Source organism: Scyliorhinus canicula, chromosome 9 (assembly GCF_902713615.1).
Source record: "Scyliorhinus canicula chromosome 9, sScyCan1.1, whole genome shotgun sequence".
NCBI classification, from domain to species: domain Eukaryota; kingdom Metazoa; phylum Chordata; class Chondrichthyes; order Carcharhiniformes; family Scyliorhinidae; genus Scyliorhinus; species Scyliorhinus canicula.
The window spans coordinates 85,506,736-85,526,040 of NC_052154.1; the positions used below are offsets into that span (position 1 = coordinate 85,506,736).

At 42.8% G+C, this 19,305-nt stretch overlaps 1 protein-coding gene across 3 annotated transcripts in view; it reads left to right on the forward strand.

The window, feature by feature from the left end:
* Nucleotides 1-19,305, forward strand: part of vac14 (vac14 homolog (S. cerevisiae)) — a 413,902-nt gene that overhangs the window by 105,108 nt on the left and 289,489 nt on the right. For all 3 annotated transcript variants that reach the window (XR_005461858.1, XM_038807077.1, XM_038807078.1), the window contains exons 12-13: nucleotides 1,254-1,398; nucleotides 14,128-14,193. Coding sequence is in view for 2 of the 3 variants with exons in the window: in XM_038807077.1 (XP_038663005.1) it covers nucleotides 1,254-1,398; nucleotides 14,128-14,193 (211 nt within the window). In the remaining variant the exon portion in view is untranslated. The remainder of the gene's footprint in view (nucleotides 1-1,253; nucleotides 1,399-14,127; nucleotides 14,194-19,305) is intronic.

Genomic DNA, 19,305 nt, shown 5'->3' on the forward strand with positions numbered 1-19,305 from the left:
ACGCTTGAGAAGGTTAAGTTCGAACTGAGGGGAAGCTCGGAGGGGTTCTACAAGTCATGGGCACTATTTATTATGCACTTTCAAGAACTGGATAACATCGAACATTAGTTGGGGGGGGGAGGGTGGGTGGGGTGTGGGGGGGAGGGGGGCTGCGTATATTGAAGATGGCTATGGGTAATCCCTGATTCCTTTTTTTTCTTCTTTGTTATTTGTTTATGTTAACATGCGGGCTGATGTCTGGGCATGGTGGGAGGATGGGATCGTTGTTACTGTTATGGGGTTTGAGATATTTGTTGTTGGTTATTGATTGTTGGTGGGTGTAAATTCGGGTCAAAAATTGTGAAAAAGGAGGAGAATAAAAATATTTTTTAAAAATAAAAAATGTTGCCTAATCCCAGTTTAAATTTCTGTTTGAAGTCGCAGCAAAGCTTGATCTGGACTCCTAGCGACAGAGAACTTGCATTGCTCCTCATAGCTATGATGTAACAACTATAAATCCAAAAACACAGTATATAGCCGCATAGTGGCCTTTAGTTCAATTTTCACCACTCTCATCAACTCAATGAATCAGTTCACACTTCATTCGAGTTCACATCCAAACTTGGATAGTCCCAAACGCGCTGAACATGCCCTGTGTGGTTCCCCCCCGTCTCCCCCCCCCCCCCCCCCCCCCCCCCCCCCCCCCCCCCCCCCCCCCCGCACGCACCGAAGGCACTGACTCTGGCACTGTGTTGTATGTTGTCCCCACCCTCACTGAAGGCGCTGATTTTGCTGCTATCATCATTCCACCCCCGGAAGGCTGTGGCGTTGTCGTCGGCTCCCTGAAGGCCGATGTGTAGATGTTGCAAACCCCCCCCCCATCCCCAGGCGCTGCCACTCTGTCGTTGGCTCCTGAAGGCGCTGAGACTGGCGTTGTATCATCATTCCCCCCCCCCCCCCCCCCCCCCCCCCCCCCCCCCCACCCCCCCACCACCACCAAGGCGTTGACCTGGTTCCACATATTTCCTAAACCTGCTCGGGCTGGCACCAGACAATGCATTACCCATGAAAAATAGAGCCTGCAACCTTTCCAGTCAACAGCTCACCACATAATCATTCCGAGATTGTGTGTGCGTGTATTCGGATCCTATTGTTGTCAGGTAGTCATGGTTTGATATGGTATACCTTTCCTTAGCTTGCAGCCGACTTTTACCCATCCCCTGGCCCTACCCCTTTTTAATGCACATTGACAAACCTGCTTATTACTTGTGCAGGATAGACCGTTCTCAGGAGGCCCTTGACTTGGATGGAATCGTGCTGGTGCTTGATCGTCACCTTCATGACACAGTAACAGGGATGATGACGAGGATTGCCGTCTTGAAGTGGTTGTATCACCTCTATATCAAAACTCCCAGGAAGGTAAGAGCCATAAGTAAAATACAACATACCTCCATTTGTGTATGACTTGGCGTCAGTTCTGCGTTGGTGCTGTAAGCCATATATTGCATTTATACAAGGCCTGTAATGTAATCGAATGCCCCAATGTGCCTTACAGGGACTTGAGCCACACAAGCAGGTATTAGGCTGGATGACTAAAAGCTGGGATTGAAGTGTGAACTGCATTCCAGAGTTTGGGCTTCAATATCTGGAGGCACAGCCACCAATGATGGAGCAATTAAAACTGGGGATTGCCCAAGAGGCCAGAATGGGATGTGTGCAGATCTCGGAGGGTAAGCATGCTGGAGGAGCTTACTGAGGCTAGGAAGGTGTGAGGCTATGGAGGAATTTGAAAAGGATGGGACCTCCAAAATCAAAACGTTGATCAGCCAGGAGCCAGCGTAGGTCAGTCAGCACAGGAGTGAACAGGACTTGGTTTGAGGCGGCAGCATTTTAAATCAGCTGAAGTTTATAGAGTGGGGTCGATGGGAATCTGTCCAGGGGTGTGTTGGGTTAGTCAAGTCTAGAGTTAACAGAAGCATGGATGAAGGTTGTAACAGCAGATTAACTGAGGCCTCCAACAACCACAACCATCTTCCTTTTTGTTCACAATATTTCCAGCCAGTGGAATGTTTACCACCTAATTCCCATTGGCTTCAATTTTGTGAAGGCTCCTTTATGCGTCACTTGGTCAAATTCTGACTTGATGTCAAGGGCTGTCATTCGCCTCACCTCTCAAACTCTTCAACTCTTGTCCATATTTAGACCAAGGTTGCAACCACGACCAGGAGCTGAGGGACCCTGGTGGAACCCAAATAGCATCACTGACTAGATTTTGCTGAGTAGTGCCGCTTGTCAGCATTGTTAGTGACCCTTTTCATTATTTTACTGATGATCAGGTATATACTGATAGGTAATTGACATACCGAGGATATTTTATACATTGGGTAAATGCCAGTGCTATTGCTGTACTGGAACAGCTTGGTTAGGGGTGTGGTTATGTGGTTAGTTCTGGAGCACAAGGCTGCTACACCCAGGATATTGTCAATTCCCACATATAGCCTTTGCTGTATCAAATTCCTCCTGTTTCATGCTATCGTGTGGAGAAAATTGGATCGGCTCAAGATTGGCATCTACGATGCCGGGGACCTTGAGAGGAAGCCGAGATGGATCATCTGTTCTGTACCTCTGGCTGAAAATAGTTGCAAATACTTCAGACTTATCAGTTGCATGTTTAGCTTCACGTCACTGAGGATGGGGATGTTTGTGGAGTCTTCTCCTTCTGTAAGTGGTTTAGTTGTCACAAATTTAGTGTGGAAGGACTATGGAATGTTGATCTAATTTGTTGGTTGTCGGGTCGCTTTGTTGATTGCATGTTTCCTCTGCTGTTTAGCATGCATGCAGTCATGTGTTACCGCTTCATCGGGTTGGCACGTCATTTTTGTGTGTGCCTGGTGCTGCTCCTGGAATGCCCTCCTACAGTCCTCATTGAACTAGTTTTGACGGGAAAGTTGATAAGAATATGTCAATCCATGATATTACAGGTTGTGGTTGGTAGAATTCTGCTGCTGGTGAATGCCCAGTTTGGGCTACTGGATCCCATTTCACACGGTGATAGTGTGGAGGCAGCTGGTATTTTCAAATGAAGGCAGAACTTTGTCTCCGCAAAGACTGTGTGGCGATTACTCCGACCAATACTGGGACAAATCAGGGACAGATGTCTCTGGCCGGTAGATTAGCGCGGATGAGATCGCGCAGGTTTTTCCCTCTTGTTGGTTCCCGGATTACCTGCTGCAGACATAATTTGGCAGATCTATTATTTCTGAAGGCCCCCTCCCAGAGTACATTCCATGAACTTGCTGCCCTTTGTGTTTCCTCCAAGTGGTATTCAACGTGGAGGAGTACTAATTCATCAGCTGAGGTGCAGGGGTTTGGGGAGGGGAGTGGTGGCAGGGAGGCTATTTTTAAAATTCTTTGATAGGACGATAGTGCTGCTGGCAAGGCCAGCATTTTTTACTTATCTCTAATTTCCTTTGAAAAGATGAAGCTGGTAATCTGCAGAAGGTTTCTTTGCCGACCATCTTTGACATAATACCATGAGACTTCATGGATCCAGAATTGCTGTTGAGGATTCCCAGGACCACTGCCTCCTAACTGTATGCCATTGCGTCGTCAACTCTGGAGGGTCTGTCCTGCTGGTGGGAAGGGTCATACCCAGGAATGGTAACAGTCGTGTTTGGGACATTATCTATAAGGTATGATTCCGAAAATATGACTATGTCAGGCTGATGCTTGACTAGTCTGTGGGGCAGCTCTCCCAATTTTGATGCCAGTCTCAAGGTGTTAGGTAGGAGGAATTTGCTGTTGGCAAATTTAATTTAAGTTGACAGAATGGCAAGTGATGAATGTAATGCTTTCCGTGAACCGTGAGCAGCTGATAGTGATCCTTAGAAAAGCCAATGATTAAGTAATGCTGTAGAAGGGTATTACATACGAAACCAACCTGTGACAGTAGACATCAATACAAATCACTCTTCCTGAATGAATCACTACTGGCCTGTCAGAAGACCAGCTAAGTGGAGACATTGTTTATGACAATGCGGTGATGTAGCTTTCAGGAGCATGCCTGGGGAATGGCCTACTCCAGATCCACGTCCTTGTCCCTTTAAATTGGAGCAGGACCATTAGCTTACGGGGTGGGGAGGAGTGGAGGAAGAAAAATAGTTCAGATTAATTTGAAGTTATATCTCTTCTACCGGGAGTCTTGGCTCTTGAATTCTTCAGTACAGAAAATGTTAAGTGTAAAAAGGTCTCTACAATTACGCTACCCACTCATATTGGTGTAAAATATGTGAAGGTGCATCATGCGCATGTCCTCAAACACTTGTACAGTGTAGATAATTCTGGCAGTGATTCAGGGCCTTACCGTGGCGTGGATTAGATCTCACAGTGAGTGCTCTTATTTCTACTTGACAGACTGACTGCTATGTGCAGTGGCGGATTTACAGTTAGTGGGGCCCTGTGCTCAGCATCATTCATAGAATAATACAACACAGAAGAGGCCCTTCAGCCCATCGAGTCTGCACCGACACATCGCACTCGCTCTCCCCCTTCCTACCCCATACATACTCTCTCTCCCTGCACTCCCCTCTCTTCCCATTATCTTTGCACACTCTCTTCCCAACCACCACCAGTGGGGTGGTGTGAGGTGCAAGAGTGCTAAGAAAATTTGTTGACCATATAATTTCTAAAACTTCTATTACATTGTTTTCCTATGTATTAATCACTTGCAGCCCCAAGCTTAAGTAAAACTGTTTTTTTAAGTGAAAATTGTTCGTGCCAGCAGGTATTTTATTTTGATAAATGAATTTTGAATCATTGATTTTTCGGTAGAATTGCATTGTGCAACAATTTAATTATTTAATTGAAGCCTATTAAAATCATGAAAAGTTTACTTAAACAGAGTTAAGACACATCAGTCGTAATTTAGCAGAATGATCTCAAGGGGGTGAATGCCCGTCTCTTGTTCCCATGTTCCTATCTAGAAAACAATTAATGGGCCTTGGCACATGTGCATGCATTCAGCTCTTTCTCCAGTCATTTCAAACTAGTTTAGACTCAAAAGAACTATTAGTTACTAAAGTTATGGTTTGTATAGTACCTCCAATATTATAGAGCATTCACTGTTTCAACGTTAAATATTATTATGTCCACCTACCTAGTCAATCCTCAGTGCCTCAAACTAAGTTAAGACCATTTATGCATTTCTATTTAATGAGTCTATATCTAAAGCATTTATACTTACCACTGTGTCATCTTCCAATAGTGGAAATGAATACCACATACATATATTTACATTTCAGCCATATCTTACTACTCAATCCTAACCATCTTTCAAAGATTTGTGGTTTTTCTGGCCACTTGCATAACTTAGAAAACTTTATCATGGGAATGCCACCTGATCAGTTGTTTTTTCCAAATGCATTTTTGACATTCAATAGTGGCTTTTGTTAACTTCAGCTGTATCTGATGCTTTTACATGCAATCTTGCCATTGTTTAACACTGTGAAATATTTATTTTGGAGACTACTTTCCCTGTGGGCCATCTAGACATTTAGATTTTAGCTTCGCATTTACTCTCCTATTTATGAAAAGCGCAGAACAAGATTTTATGACTATATATTTAATGAACTTTATTTTTCTTTATAACTTAATTTCATCAGCCAGAACATCCCAATCTCCATTTCTGAAACCTTTTTTTACACCTGAAAATTAAACACATTCTTATAACAGATACCTATCTTTTTCCTGCCATACTATTATCTATTGAACAAGGTAACAGACCCTAATTTCTGACCAATTAACATTGTTTCATAATATTTATAGCCTTTTCATTTTTGATATTGCCATTAGTGTTCAAATAAGATAATGAAGTTATTGACAAAACGTCTGGGGTCTAAATTCCTAGAAGATCGAGCTTTAGTCTACCAAATTATGAGGGTCGTGGATAGTCAGAAGCTTTTTCCCAGGGTGGAAGAGTCAATTACTAGGAGATACAGGTTTAAGGTGCAAGGGGCAAAGTTCAGAGATGTGCGAGGGAAGCTTTTTGCACAAAGGGTAGTGCATGCCTCAAACCCACTGCCGGAGGAGGTGATGGAAGCAGGTACGATAGTGACGCTTGATTGGCGTCTTAACAAATACAAGAATAGGATGGGAATAGAGGGTTACAGACCCCAGACGTGTAGAAGGTTTTAGGTTAGACGGACAGCATGGTCAGTGCAGGCTTGGAGGGCTGAAGGGCCTGTTCCTGTGTTGTACTTTTCTTTGTTCTTTACATGACCCAAGTCTAGATCCTTATAAAATGCTTATTAGGTTGGGAAGCCTAGAGAGGTTGCAGCCCTGGTGCTGAGAATCTATAATAAGAAGCCATTGTGATGATTCGCTCCTGCTTGCGATAGCACAAGGGAAGAAAGGACATTAATCAAAGCAGAATACATGGTTCTTTCTGAGGGAGCACAGACTTGAAGTGGACTGTATTTGCCCCACATCGGTGCTAGGATGAGGAATTTATCTGCAGAATGTGCTTTTCTCTCCCAGTGAGCTGGTGGCGCACTCTGTATGCCACATCCTAATGCAATGGTGGCTGCCTCTTGAACACTTCCAGCAGTCAATTGCATCCCAATGCCAGATGACACCTCCCCGGGTGTAATCAGATGTTCTGTTATTAACTGACTTCTTTTGATTCTCCAATAGTTCAGTTCCATTCCTGACTTGTTGAGGATATGCAACACATTCAGGCTCATGGTTCGGCACCGCGTGTGAAATATCAATCCTTTATAAAGTGAAATAAAAACAGAAAATGTTGGAAGTACTCAACAGGTCTGGCAGCATCCGTGGGGGAGAAGCACACTTAGTGTTTCACTTTGATGGTCTTTCATTAGGACTGGCTATGGTGAGTTTGATACCACTGGTACCACTGTCTCCTCTGAGCAACGTGGACAATCCAGGACCTGAGTATATCAGCGAATCAAGCTCTCCAGTGAAGTACTTGACTAAATGTAGCATTCATTAAATTATATATTAAACCAAGTCCCTATTGTTCCAGTGCTTCAGAATTGCACTGTTTGAGAGTTTTGGTGTCCTGGTCAACGTTTTACTCCCTGAACCATCACAGCCAAAAAGCACATCGACGGGTCATTCATTTTACCCATAATATGGACATTGCTGTGTATTTGCCAGCATAATCACTGCGTTTCCAAATAGATTCTTGAAGTCCGAAGGGTCATTTGAGCAAGCTGTTCTGACACTTCAATAATACAAGTGTCAACTCGAAAGTACATTTCTCCTGAGTGCTTTTCCATGGTGTGTGACGGGAACATGCTCCTGTATGTGGAGGTTCATCTTCAGGATTGTCCAAAGAAATGGCATTTGGAAATTTTTTTTTAAATGTTCTCTGTAAAAGTGGCTGTAAATCTTAAAATAACACAACTGATCACTGTCCTGGAAAGAAGCAAACCTGCTGACCTTAACCACTGGGGACTGTATTTGACTCCAGTCCCACACCAACATAGTTGATGCTGAAGTGCCCTCTGGAGAGGTCAAGCAAGAAGTCACATATTACACACCAACTGGAGCTGGACAATAAATGCCAGTATTGCCAGAGCAAATAATAAAACATCTTCCAACATACAGTTTCTTTCCATAATATGCACATGTGCATCTAAGATGACATAGCCTTGTCGATAGTTCTATTGTGCTGACTGTAAATGACCCAGTTTGTTCATTTGACTATGCCGAAACGCACGCTTGTGCCCTGTAACGTATAACCTCTAATGTCTTTAAATCTTTCATTTCTCCTCTCGCTATATACAGAAAAGTGTTTTTGATTTGCTTCCCCTTTTAGAAGCGGCGGCCCATTTCCCAACCCCAATTTCGATTAGTAACCCCACAGAAACCCTGAGTTAGGCTGAATTCAAACGGTTAGTTTATTTACACACAAAACACAGGAGGGTTACAACATTGTCTCCTTTACATTCATACGTGAAAGAGGGATAGGGAATGGAGTGATTTACAGTGCAGAAACCACAGAGAAAAATAATATTGGGGGGAATCTTAGCAGAAAATGGCAACATATCAGTCCCCGCAGGAAAAATGGAGTGAATCCCATCGGTGGGATTTCTCATGGAATCCTGAGCCGCTTCGAAAAAGAAGAGAGTGGGTGTCGTTAACGTCCTCATTCTGGCATGGCGGGGACTCTTAAGAGCTGGGCACTGGCTTCAAACCGATCTGGGGGCCATGTTTAAAGGGTGCCCGACCAGCATTGCAGCTGAATGGCACCCAGGCCACACATCACAGATGTCTTGGGGACTGCCTCATGCCTAGCCAGGCTTGGTGTAAATGATACTGGCCCTGGTTCAAAATTCCCAAGAGGAATTCTCAAGGGGGAGATCTGGAGTGAGTGCTTGCTAATGGCATACTAATGTATTAAAAAGAGGTTTCCAAGCTTGCGTCACACGATTCGCACTACTCCACTGACGAGTGGGTGGGGGCAAGATTCCAAAAGTCAATCACGCCGCAGAAATTTAAGTTTTTCGCTTCTTTATAGATATTGGACCCACTCTGACTTTCTCACGGACAAAATTAGATGACTCAAAATCGCCCTTATTTTTTCAAATGGTTCCAGAATCCAAGATCAATGAGGTATTCCTTCATGGAGGTAGGTGAGCCGAAAACCGAAGCTGGATAATTCACTGTGGTGATGTTGACGTCACACGATATATAAAAAAAAATTAAAGTACCCAATTCTTTTTTTTCCCCAATTAAGGGGAAGTTTAATGTGGTCAATCCACCTACCCTGCACATCTTTGGGTTGTGGGGAGAATGTGCAAACCCCAAACGGACAGTGAACCAGGGCCGGGATCGAATCTGGGTTCTCGGTGCCATGAGACAGCAGTGCCAACCGCTGGGCCGCCGTTCTGCCCCTTTGATGAGATTGGAATGTGGAGATGAATCAGTCTTGTCTCACCTTCCCATGTGAGTCTTGTCACTCAAGCGCAACACGTCTGCATGTCTAGCACTTGGAAAGGTGGCTATTGGGAGGAGTGGGATTTTTGGCACATTATCCTCCTCCTCCCCTCACTCCCTCCCCCTGCAGCACAAGGCCCAGTGAGAGCCTCCATCACACCTCGGCTCAATTTAGCTGATTCAGCCTTGGCTGGGGATCAAATTCGGAACTGTTTGATTTGAGAGGATAGTCACAAATATACTGGCTGCGAAAGTGGGCAGCTGTAATTCATGATTTAAATACTGCTCGTCGACACACATCCTTTACAAATATAGATTTTACATGAGCTGCAATATTGATCTCTAGAAAACTTTATTGTTCTGCAATCAATGAGTTTTATTTCAAGAGGGTAATTGATTACCAGTCTTTCTCATAAACTGATTCAAGTGTTTCTCATGTTGCATCCATCAGAATCTTTAATGAATCCACTCTGATGGGCTAAGTCCATATAGAATGTGTTATGAGGGGCCAAATAACCTGTTGGTTAACTCCCAGAACACTGCATGGTGTGCAAGCCTGGAATATGTGCCTCTGGTGAGGGTCTCAAACCCATGACCTTCTGACTAGGAGACCAGCGTGCTACCTCTGACAAGGGATAAGGGCAGAGAAATAGGGTGAAGTTCTCCAAGCAGACCCATCATTCTCTGCAGTAAACGCCCGCAATTCTCAATGAATTGGATTTTTTTTCCAACTTATACTTCACTCTGTGTTTTAATAATAATGTTTTATTGCTGCTAACAATGGTGCTTCCTTAGACAGATGGTCTTTATACCCCATCATTTAATCTGATTTAAATTCAACAGTGTGCTCCCGATGTAAGTTTCTTGCAAGTTCCACTGTTACAGAGATGTTAAAACTGCTCACAGTGAGCCAGAGCTGCCATAAAACATCGCTGCGCCCATAACTGGTGGAACAATTTGTGTCTGAACAGTGCTGTTTGAGGAAATTAAGTTTCTGATAGTAAAACCAAATTAAGCCACGTCGATAAATGCATTTTCTCTGGATTTAGCTCTCGCATGAATTGTATATGAGATATGAATTTGTTCTTTGCTGGCTGTTGGCCTCCACCCGATTTATTTTTCTCAATAGCTGAAGCAGACAACAGGATCAATTGCCACTTTTAAAAATTTCCTTCATCTTTTACATGTTTTCCAACAGGGTGTTACACTGAACATTTGTAAGACACTGGTTGCGCCTCAGCAGGAGTATAGTGTGTAATTCTGAATACCATGGCCTTCGAGAGAGTGCAGAAATTGTTTGCTCAAATAGTGCAAATGATTGGGGGGGACGGGTTCAGTTATGTGAAGAGACTGGGGTTGTTCTTGGGGCAGAGATTTTGATGTAGCTGTTGAAACTCATGAAGGCTTTTGAGGGGTTACTGGGCTACGGGAGTAGGGTGGAGGCGTGGGCTTAAGTAAGGTGCTCTTTCCAAGGGCTGGTGCAGACTCGATGGGCCGAATGGCCTCCTTCAGCTCTGTAAATTCTAGGATTCTGTGTGGTAAATAACAAAATGTGGTTTCCAATGGCTGAAGGGTCAGTAACTAGAGGGCACAGCTTGAAGGTAATTGGCAAAAGAGCTGAGGGAGAATAACCAATCTTTTTCTCCCACTGAAATGTGATTTGGAATGCAGTGTCTGAAGGGATTGTGAAAGCAGATTCAGTAATTACTTTCAAAATAAAATTAGATAAATACTTGAAGGGCAGAGATATGGGAAAGTGCAGAGAAATAAGACTGCTCTTGTTTTTTTTCAATAAATTAAGAGTACCCAATTCATTTTTTCCCAGTTAGGGGCAATTTAGCACAGCCAATCCACCTACCCTACACATCTTTGGGTTCTGCGGGTGAGACCCATGCAGACACTGGGAGAATGTGCAAACTCCACACGGACATTGAACCAGGGCTGGGATCGAAACCTGGTCCTCAGCACTGTGAGGCAGAAATGCTAACGACTGTATCACCGTGCCACCCAGATTAATGCTCTGTCAAAGAATTAGCACAAATGCGAATGGCCTCCTCTGCTGAATGGTCTATAGTTTCCAAACATTTCCTCAGCTGTTTTAACTGATATTTTTGCTGTCAGCCCAGCCCATCGAGCAAGGAACTTGCACAGTTTAAGACATTTACAATGGTGAAGTTATCTTTGCTTTGTCCAGGTGAAAGCATTTCTCATTTCCTGTGTTTGTGGTAGCATTTGAAAGTTGGCCAAGTTTTGTGATACATTCCAGCTCCTGTCAGATCTGAGGATGAACTTCACCTTCTTTACCGCGTTGCCTCTGCTGGGACTTGTTAATCCAGGTCAAAATAACAGCAACATACTGGCCGATGTGGCAGTGGTATGATCTGCCCAACCGTTCCCTCCCAACTTCCCTTCAGGGGCAATGAGCGACCCGGGCGCTTGGCCACAAATGCCATTAGGTTTCTGGTCCTGTCCTGCTAACATCTCTCCCTCCCACAGGATTTCCTGCAGCATCGTTTGTGAAATTCTGGATGGTCAGTTGTCTCTGATTCAGTCTTCCTTCCATAGAATATCTGAGATTCTGAACAAAACCTAACATTTTGCACCTCACCAACACCGCCAACTTGCATTGATAGCGCTTCCTTTAATATAGAAATCAGATCATCTGTTTTTGATGTGCTGATTGAGAGACACGGATTGGCAAGGCTACCGGGCGGAACAGTCCAAACTTCTTTTGAGTTGTGTCGTGGAATGTTCCACATCCACTTGAGCTGGCAACCAGGGCCTCGGGTCGCCTCAGCTGAAAGACAGCACTTCCAGCAGTGCAGCACTCCCTCAGTGCACTGAAGTGTCAGCCTGGATTACTTGTCCTGTGGCCTTTAGTGATACTTTGAACTCATAACCAGCTAACTCAGAAGACTATTGACCAGACCAAATGGTTCCATTATTCAAATATTTTTCATGACTTTATTCACGTCAGAAGTGACCAAAGCTAAAACCAATCAGACCAACACGCAAAACAGTTGAAAGGATGTTTTAGTAAATATCTGCTATTATTGATGACATTCAGTCCCTCCATAATTTACAGCCTTGTGACAAAATGCAGCTTAATTAACCCAGAATTGAGCTAGAAATGAGATGCGTGTGCTCTGATTGAAGTGTCACAACTGGTATAGAAACTATGCTGTCATTAATAAAAATGCATCCTTTGAACTTGCATGTACTGAGAGTTAACGATGCCCAAGTTGAGAGATAAGCAACCTTAAGCCCCAATCCTTCGTCCTTTGCTAGATTTGAAGGCACTTGGGTCTTTAACTTGCATTTTCAGTGAAAGAGCCATGAATGGTGCCTGTAATTAACAGGTTAATCCTTCAATAAAATGAATTGCTTGCCCATTTAATTTGATTTGAAATTCCCATGAAACATTTAACAGCAGAATATGGAATCTTTGAACAATTGTAGCTCAGTCTGGCAGAGGCGTAGACATCATTATCACTGCACAAAGATGAAAATGAGCTTAATTCTGAGATATGAAATAGGCAGCCTGATGATGAATTTCCGAACCACCTCTTCTCCCAGAGTACAATAAATGCAGCCTTCAGTTGAAACTGCCAAATTATCTAAAAGCTGGTTTAAAGAGAAAAATCAATGTGTGGTGTATTCATATTGTTAAAGAATCTGGGACATCGTAACTAAGGAGTTTGATTACATTGTCGGAGAGATTGAACATGGAAGTGAATTGCAAATATGTCTATAATTGAACCTGCCAAAACTGAACTCATCACTACACATTCAGAGTTACGCTTCTGCGCACATGTACCTTGTTCCATAGAACATAGCATAATCGTGCAACATTATCAGAACTGCTGTACGAGGTGTCAGAACAAAGAGTTCATCCCTGATATCCTGGTCAATATTTATCCCTCAACCAGCATCATTAAAACAGATTAACTGGCATTATCATTGTTGTTCATGGGAGCTTGCTGTGTGCAAACTGACTGCCATATTTTTCACTATATTTCAAAAAAGTCCTTATTTTAGCTGTGGGGAACTTTGAGATGTCACAAGGTCACGAGAGGCACCATAAAAATGCAAATTTATTTTAATTATAGATTATAAACCTTAAATGCTGGAGGCTCCTCACAAAGATTGCAGTGAAAGAATTCTGAATGGTGCAAAGAGTTTGATTGGCGGGCATCTGCACTTCTCGTGCCGAGGTGGGACCGCCCCACAGCTCGGTGGTATTTTCCTATCTTTGCATTAGAGTATTGGTGTTTGTGTTCCTGCAGACGTTGTGAAAAGTGTCATTGCCAATACTTTTTCAGTTTGTATGAATTTTGGTGATCCAAGTCTAAACTGGAGCATGGATAGAATCCATCAAAACCCTACAGTGCAGAAGGAGGCCATTTTAACCATTGAGTCTGCACCGACCCTCCGAAAGAGCACCCTACCTTGTCCCACTCCCCTGCCCCAAGTCCAGAATGCCACCTAACCTGCACATCTTTGGATGCTAAGGAGCAATTTAGCATGGTCAGTGCACCTCACCTGCATATCTTTGGACTGTGGGAGGAAACCTGCGCAAACACTGGGAGAACGGCAAATTCATACAGTCAACCAATGCCAGAATTGAACCCTGGCCCCTGGAGTTGTGAGGCAGCAATGCTGACCACTGTGCAAGATTTTTCAGTTCCCCTGTCAGGTTCTACCATTTTCAGATCTCTCAAACTGTGTTTGTCCCTTCCTTCCTCCTTCCACTTCATCCCAGAAAAGCATTATTTTCCTATTCCCAAATCTAGCTGTTGTAGTTTCTGGAAGTACGCTTGCACGTGAAGAGCACCCACCCAATGCAGAACACTCGCTTGATCTATGCCCTGCCACTGGGCTCAAATGTATCTCTTCCATCACTGGTGCACCATAATCTGCAGGATGCACTGTGGAAACTCGCTCCTGTTACTTTCACTACCTCTCGCTCCCAGAGAGAATTTACAATGTGCTTGTAGTGTTGGTAGAATGGGACTATAACTAAGGCACAGGGTTGTACTGCACTGTGATTTGATGCCAGCTAGGCCTGAGTGCCTGATGCAAACAGTGATATTTTAACCTTGGGGCAGAGTTAGAATTGTAGTGTATGTATTTTAACAATACAAATTATCCATAAACATCCTAAAGGAACTCTTCATTGCATTGCAGATGTTCCGGCACACAGACAGCCTCTTTCCCATGTTGCTGAAGACACTTTCTGATGAGTCAGACGAGGTGAGCACTGACTTGCAGAACTCTGGGTTCATAAAAATAATGTTCAGTGTTTGCTTGTTACGGTATTGTTTATTACCTCATTGTCCCCTACAATCCAAAAACTGTTCGATTCATTAATAATTTTGTGCGGAGGTCACGAGATCTGAGGATTAATAATGACTGTACCTTTCTTATTTAACTTACTGAATTTATAGGAGCTCAACAATGCAATACCAAATGCAATATTTACAGGCTATATGAAATAGTCCTGGTAATACAGGCACTTCTTCCTGCTGAAAAGTGAGTTATTCAGTCATTTAAACAAGACAAGTAAAACAGAATTAATAAAAGAAAGTGTAGAATTCACAATTTTGCATTGAGTAAAATTGCAATACATTTAGAGATAGGAAAATAAAGTGAAAAATGGTAAAGTGCAGCATATATAAAATGCAATGAAGAAAATGCATAATGAATAAGTTATCCTTTAAATGAATTCCAGGTTGAAAAAGTAATTTTATGGGTACAAGCAAGGATTGAATTGTGCTGGGGCACTCTGGGAATCAGAGAATGCTTCTAAACTGAACCTTATTCTTTAATTTCTAGATGGTTTCAATATTGCATTCAAATATTATTTCTGTTATTTACTGCTGAGAAGTCAAGTGTTATGCGACCACAGAATTTAATAGAATTCCCATGGCCAAATCTGCAGGAATCTCCATTTGCATCTAAATCCCAAGTGATAAATTTCTTGATAACAACAACAATAGCCGCTTGTATTTGTGAAGTTCCTTTGACGTGGTAAAGCGTCAGCGGGTACGTCACAGGAATGTTCTCCAATGAAATTGGACACTATGCACGATCACAAGATATTAGGAGAGATGACTAAACGCTTGGCCAACATGGTCATTGTTAAGGCGGGAGTTAGAGTTTAGAATCCAGGTGGCCAAAGGCACAGACACCAATGATGGAGCAATGAAAATTGAGACGGCATAAGCGCCCGGAAGGAGCGCAGAGATATTGACTGATTGTGTGGCTGGGGAAGGTTACAGAGATGGGGAAGGACCGTGGAGGAATTTGAAAACAAGGGTGAGAATTTTGAAATGTCTTGTCAGTGAAGCAAGTGCTGGATGATTCAAATTACTGACAACACCAGTTACTTACAGGTGCAACCTATTGCAATTTAAATCAGAACTAAATTGCTTTTGCTTTAGAAGACTCCAGCAGCTGTTTTGGCAAAACAAAATGCAAAATTCTGTTTTGTTATGGTACCAAACATGTTCACTATTCGTGCAAGTCTGAATACTCGACTGAACGCTAACAGCCGCCTGCTGTTCACTGCTTCCACTGGGCTAGGCCCAAGCATGATTTAATTAGCTTGCTTCAGCTTGGATTTGTGGTGGAATTTGCAATTTTCTTTTCCTACATTCTGTTTACCTAAGAAATGTGAAACCCGGGACAGCATGGTGACGCAGTGGGTAGCATGGCGCCGAGGTCCCAGGTTCGATCCCGGCCCTGGGTCACTGTCCGTGTGGAGTTTGCACATTCTCCCCGTGTTTGTGTGGGTTTCGCCCCCACAACCCAAAGATGTGCAATGTAGATGAATTGAACATGCTAAAATTGCCCCTTAATTGGAAAAAATGAATTGGGTACTCTAAATTTAAAAAAAAAATGTGAAACCAAATAAAAGCTTCAATTTGTTGCTGCACCAAATTATCAAGTGAAAGAAGAGTTTAAAACCTGGAATTTCTGAATTGATAGTCATCGAGCTCAGTTTGGGTTGAGGTCAGGCCAAGTCGATGACTGATCCCAGGGGCCAGTTTTCTCATTCACATCGCACACTTCCATTCAGACACTTCTTGGGTCTCATGCTACTGTACTAACTGTCAAAGAGAGTTTTAGAGAATCTAGCTTGATGGCTTCAGTCAGGTACTTAGCTAATTTAAAATTCCCAATTGATTTGATTCAAAGCACATCAGGGTTGACAGACATGATTAAAGAGAGAGAATTTCCATTGTTACCATTCTACGTGACCCTTGGTTGTGACTCATGCGGACCTTCTGATAGTCAACATTAGTCTTGGATGAAAATGTATTGAGGATTCAAGACTGGTTTAAAAGACAAACCAAAGCCAATTTGTTGCAGACAGCTTTATCTTGCGTGCCTGAGTAATTGTTGAAGTGTATATTCTCCCCAAGGGAGGGTGCACAGTGCAGATTTATGATTGGTGCTTTGACGAGTAGTGATATTTGTGCGGATCCAGGTGAGCGATGTGATTACTGAGGTGAAAGCGTTATTTATTCACTTTTAACACTCCGCATTAGCATTATAAACTTCCTGGCCACTGCCAGTGCAGGTTAGATGTGGAGTAATACTCCCTCCATTCTGTCACGGCACAGCAATCATGGTACACCAATATGCTTTTTAAATCCGTTTAATACAGCAGGTATCCTGCCAGCTGAGATTGCCAATTTTGCCCGATTTATGGGCATATTTAATTTGTTGATTGGGGTCAGTTAGGAAATGGATTTTCTGGTGAAGACCCTTAGTTATTTGAGAATCTTTTGAATTTCGCCAGTCTCGGCTACATTTGAGAATACATAGTATGGATCCATTATGGCTTTGAAGCCGCAGCCAAAGAGCTAAGCCAGGAATTTGCTTACTACTTGATTGTAACACCAAGGCAATGTATTATTCAGCAACTCCCTATTGAGTTGGCTTTTCAAGATCTGCCGTCAGAATTTAAAGAACATGCTGTTAAGAATACAAACAGGGCTGGGAAGGCCATTCAGCCCTTCAAGCCTGTACTGCTTAATTAGATCACGGCTGACGGGTAACTCAACTTTTTTTATATGGCTTAACTTTTCAATACCCTTTCCCACCATATGACAGAAGTTTGTGTCAAGATCAGTGTCTCCTGCTCTCCATTACCACCAGGAAAACCAAAACTATGTGTTTATCTGGTGACTGCTTTTTGGGGTCTTGCTTTTTTTAAATTTAGAGTACCCAATTATTTTTTTCCAATTAAGGGTCAATTAAGCTTGGCCAATTCACCTAACCTACACATGCCAAATGGTCGCCACAGTTACCCACATAATAATGTTCACTGCATAATGTAATTTGTCCTGTGGGTCACATCTGAGAGATGTGATAAAACAATTTAAATGTAAGATACTTTTAAACATAGCAAAATAAACATTTTCATTGTTTAAAAACGAGTACTGACGTACTCACTTTGGCTGGATTGAAATATTGACTTAAACCTGAAGCTTCAGCTGTACTTTAGTGAAAGCTGAGCCATTTTGAAGAGAACAGGTTTTAATTTTATTTCCTGCACTTAATGCTGAACTTACACTGCATAAGACCTGGGACGTACTGTACTGTTTTTGGACTTTGCTCTTCCCAGTGATGGTCACTTTTTGTTGGCCGGCTAGATTTTAATCTTCGTGTCTGCTGGCGCATGGACACTTTGCCAAGAATTCAAAACAAAATCTTTAAAATCTTCCAAGTGGTCTACAGTTGCAGCGCACATTGTGCAAAATCCAAATTTGTGGGGCCCGCTGATGGGGTAACCGAGGAGGGACCCCGCACCATTTAGCAGGATGCAGGTCTGGACTGACCTGTGTCCAGTGTTATAGTACTCCTTTAGTATCGGTGAGCGTTGAGCACAGCATTACATTGCCATGACAGCTGGAGTATAACTGGTCTGTAAACCAGTTTCAGAATACTTGTATGTTAGAATTACATTGAAATTATAGCATAGAACAGGCCGCTAAGCCCAATTAACATGGCTGCTGTTTAAAGTCCACACAAGCTGCCCCTCACCTATTTTAATCCAACCAAATTGGCATATCCTTCTATTCCTTTCTCTTTCATTTGCTGATCAAGTTTCTTCTTAAATGGTACACTGAGGGAGAATTCAGAATGTCCAATTCACCTAACCAGCACGTCTTTCGGAACTTGTGAGAGGAAAGTGGAGCATCTGGAGAAAACCGACCCAGACACTGGGAGAGAAGCAGACTCCGCACAGACAGTGACCCAAGCTGGGAATTGACCCCAAGTCCCTGGTACTGTAAAGGAGCATTGATAACCACTGTGCTACCCCGAACGGGCGCCGTAGTGTGGCGACGAGGGAATTTTCACAGTGACGTCATTGCAGTGTTTATGGAAGCCTACTTGTGGCATTAATAAAGATTATTATTATGTATCTATGCTATTTACTGCAAAGTTATCCCTTTGGTTTCTAGTTGCACATTCTTGCCAATCTCCGGATAAATATATACCTTCTGAATTCCTTCATAGTTTTGGATTCTTCCACCAATCAACACGCTTTTCCTACATCGACCCTGTTGAACCCCTTTGTAAATTTAATGATTTGGTTTGCTGCCTTGGATCGTGTGTTGGGAATAAGTTTGGAATCATTGGTCACCACATCAGAAAGTATGGAAAATAATCTTGAAAGCAGATTTTTAGAAAATATAGTTAAACTGCAAAGCTTTCGAACTCCCTCAGCCATTTTACCATGTAATGGTCTTATCTCAACGGGTTTATTTGAAACACCTTAAAATGTTTTGACAGAGAACTTGTGCGAAATGAGCCTGTAGATTTCTGACAGCAGCAGATGATGAAGGCTGTCAAAGGAGGATGACTATTTTCCCCTCTCTCTCTCTCTCTGAAACAGATTAAATAGTTTCCAGCCACAGCCACTGAGTGACGAATTAGACTCCTTTGAAGTTAATTTAATCCTTCGAAACATATTGAAGGATCAATCCCATAAAACTGTTCATATTATGCACATTCTAAATTGAGTCCTGATTTAAAGCCTTTATTACCCCACCCCCTCCTGAAGAATTTAATGTGCAATGTCTGTGTCGATCCACAGTTTAATTCTAATCATTTGATGGTTATTGTAACCCCCTCCAAAGAGACCAGAGCCTTCTCTTTATGCCTTGATCTTTGCTTTTGAGCAAATAACATCTGAAGTGTACCAGTCCCCTGCGGCACTGATGTGCTCTGTAACCACTCTTAGCTTTCCATTCTGCGAAAACTAGATCACAATGTCCTCTTTGCGTCACACCTTTGTTCTTGGATTTCAGCCTGGCACCATTTCAGGATTTTTGCCAGTCTGGCCACAGT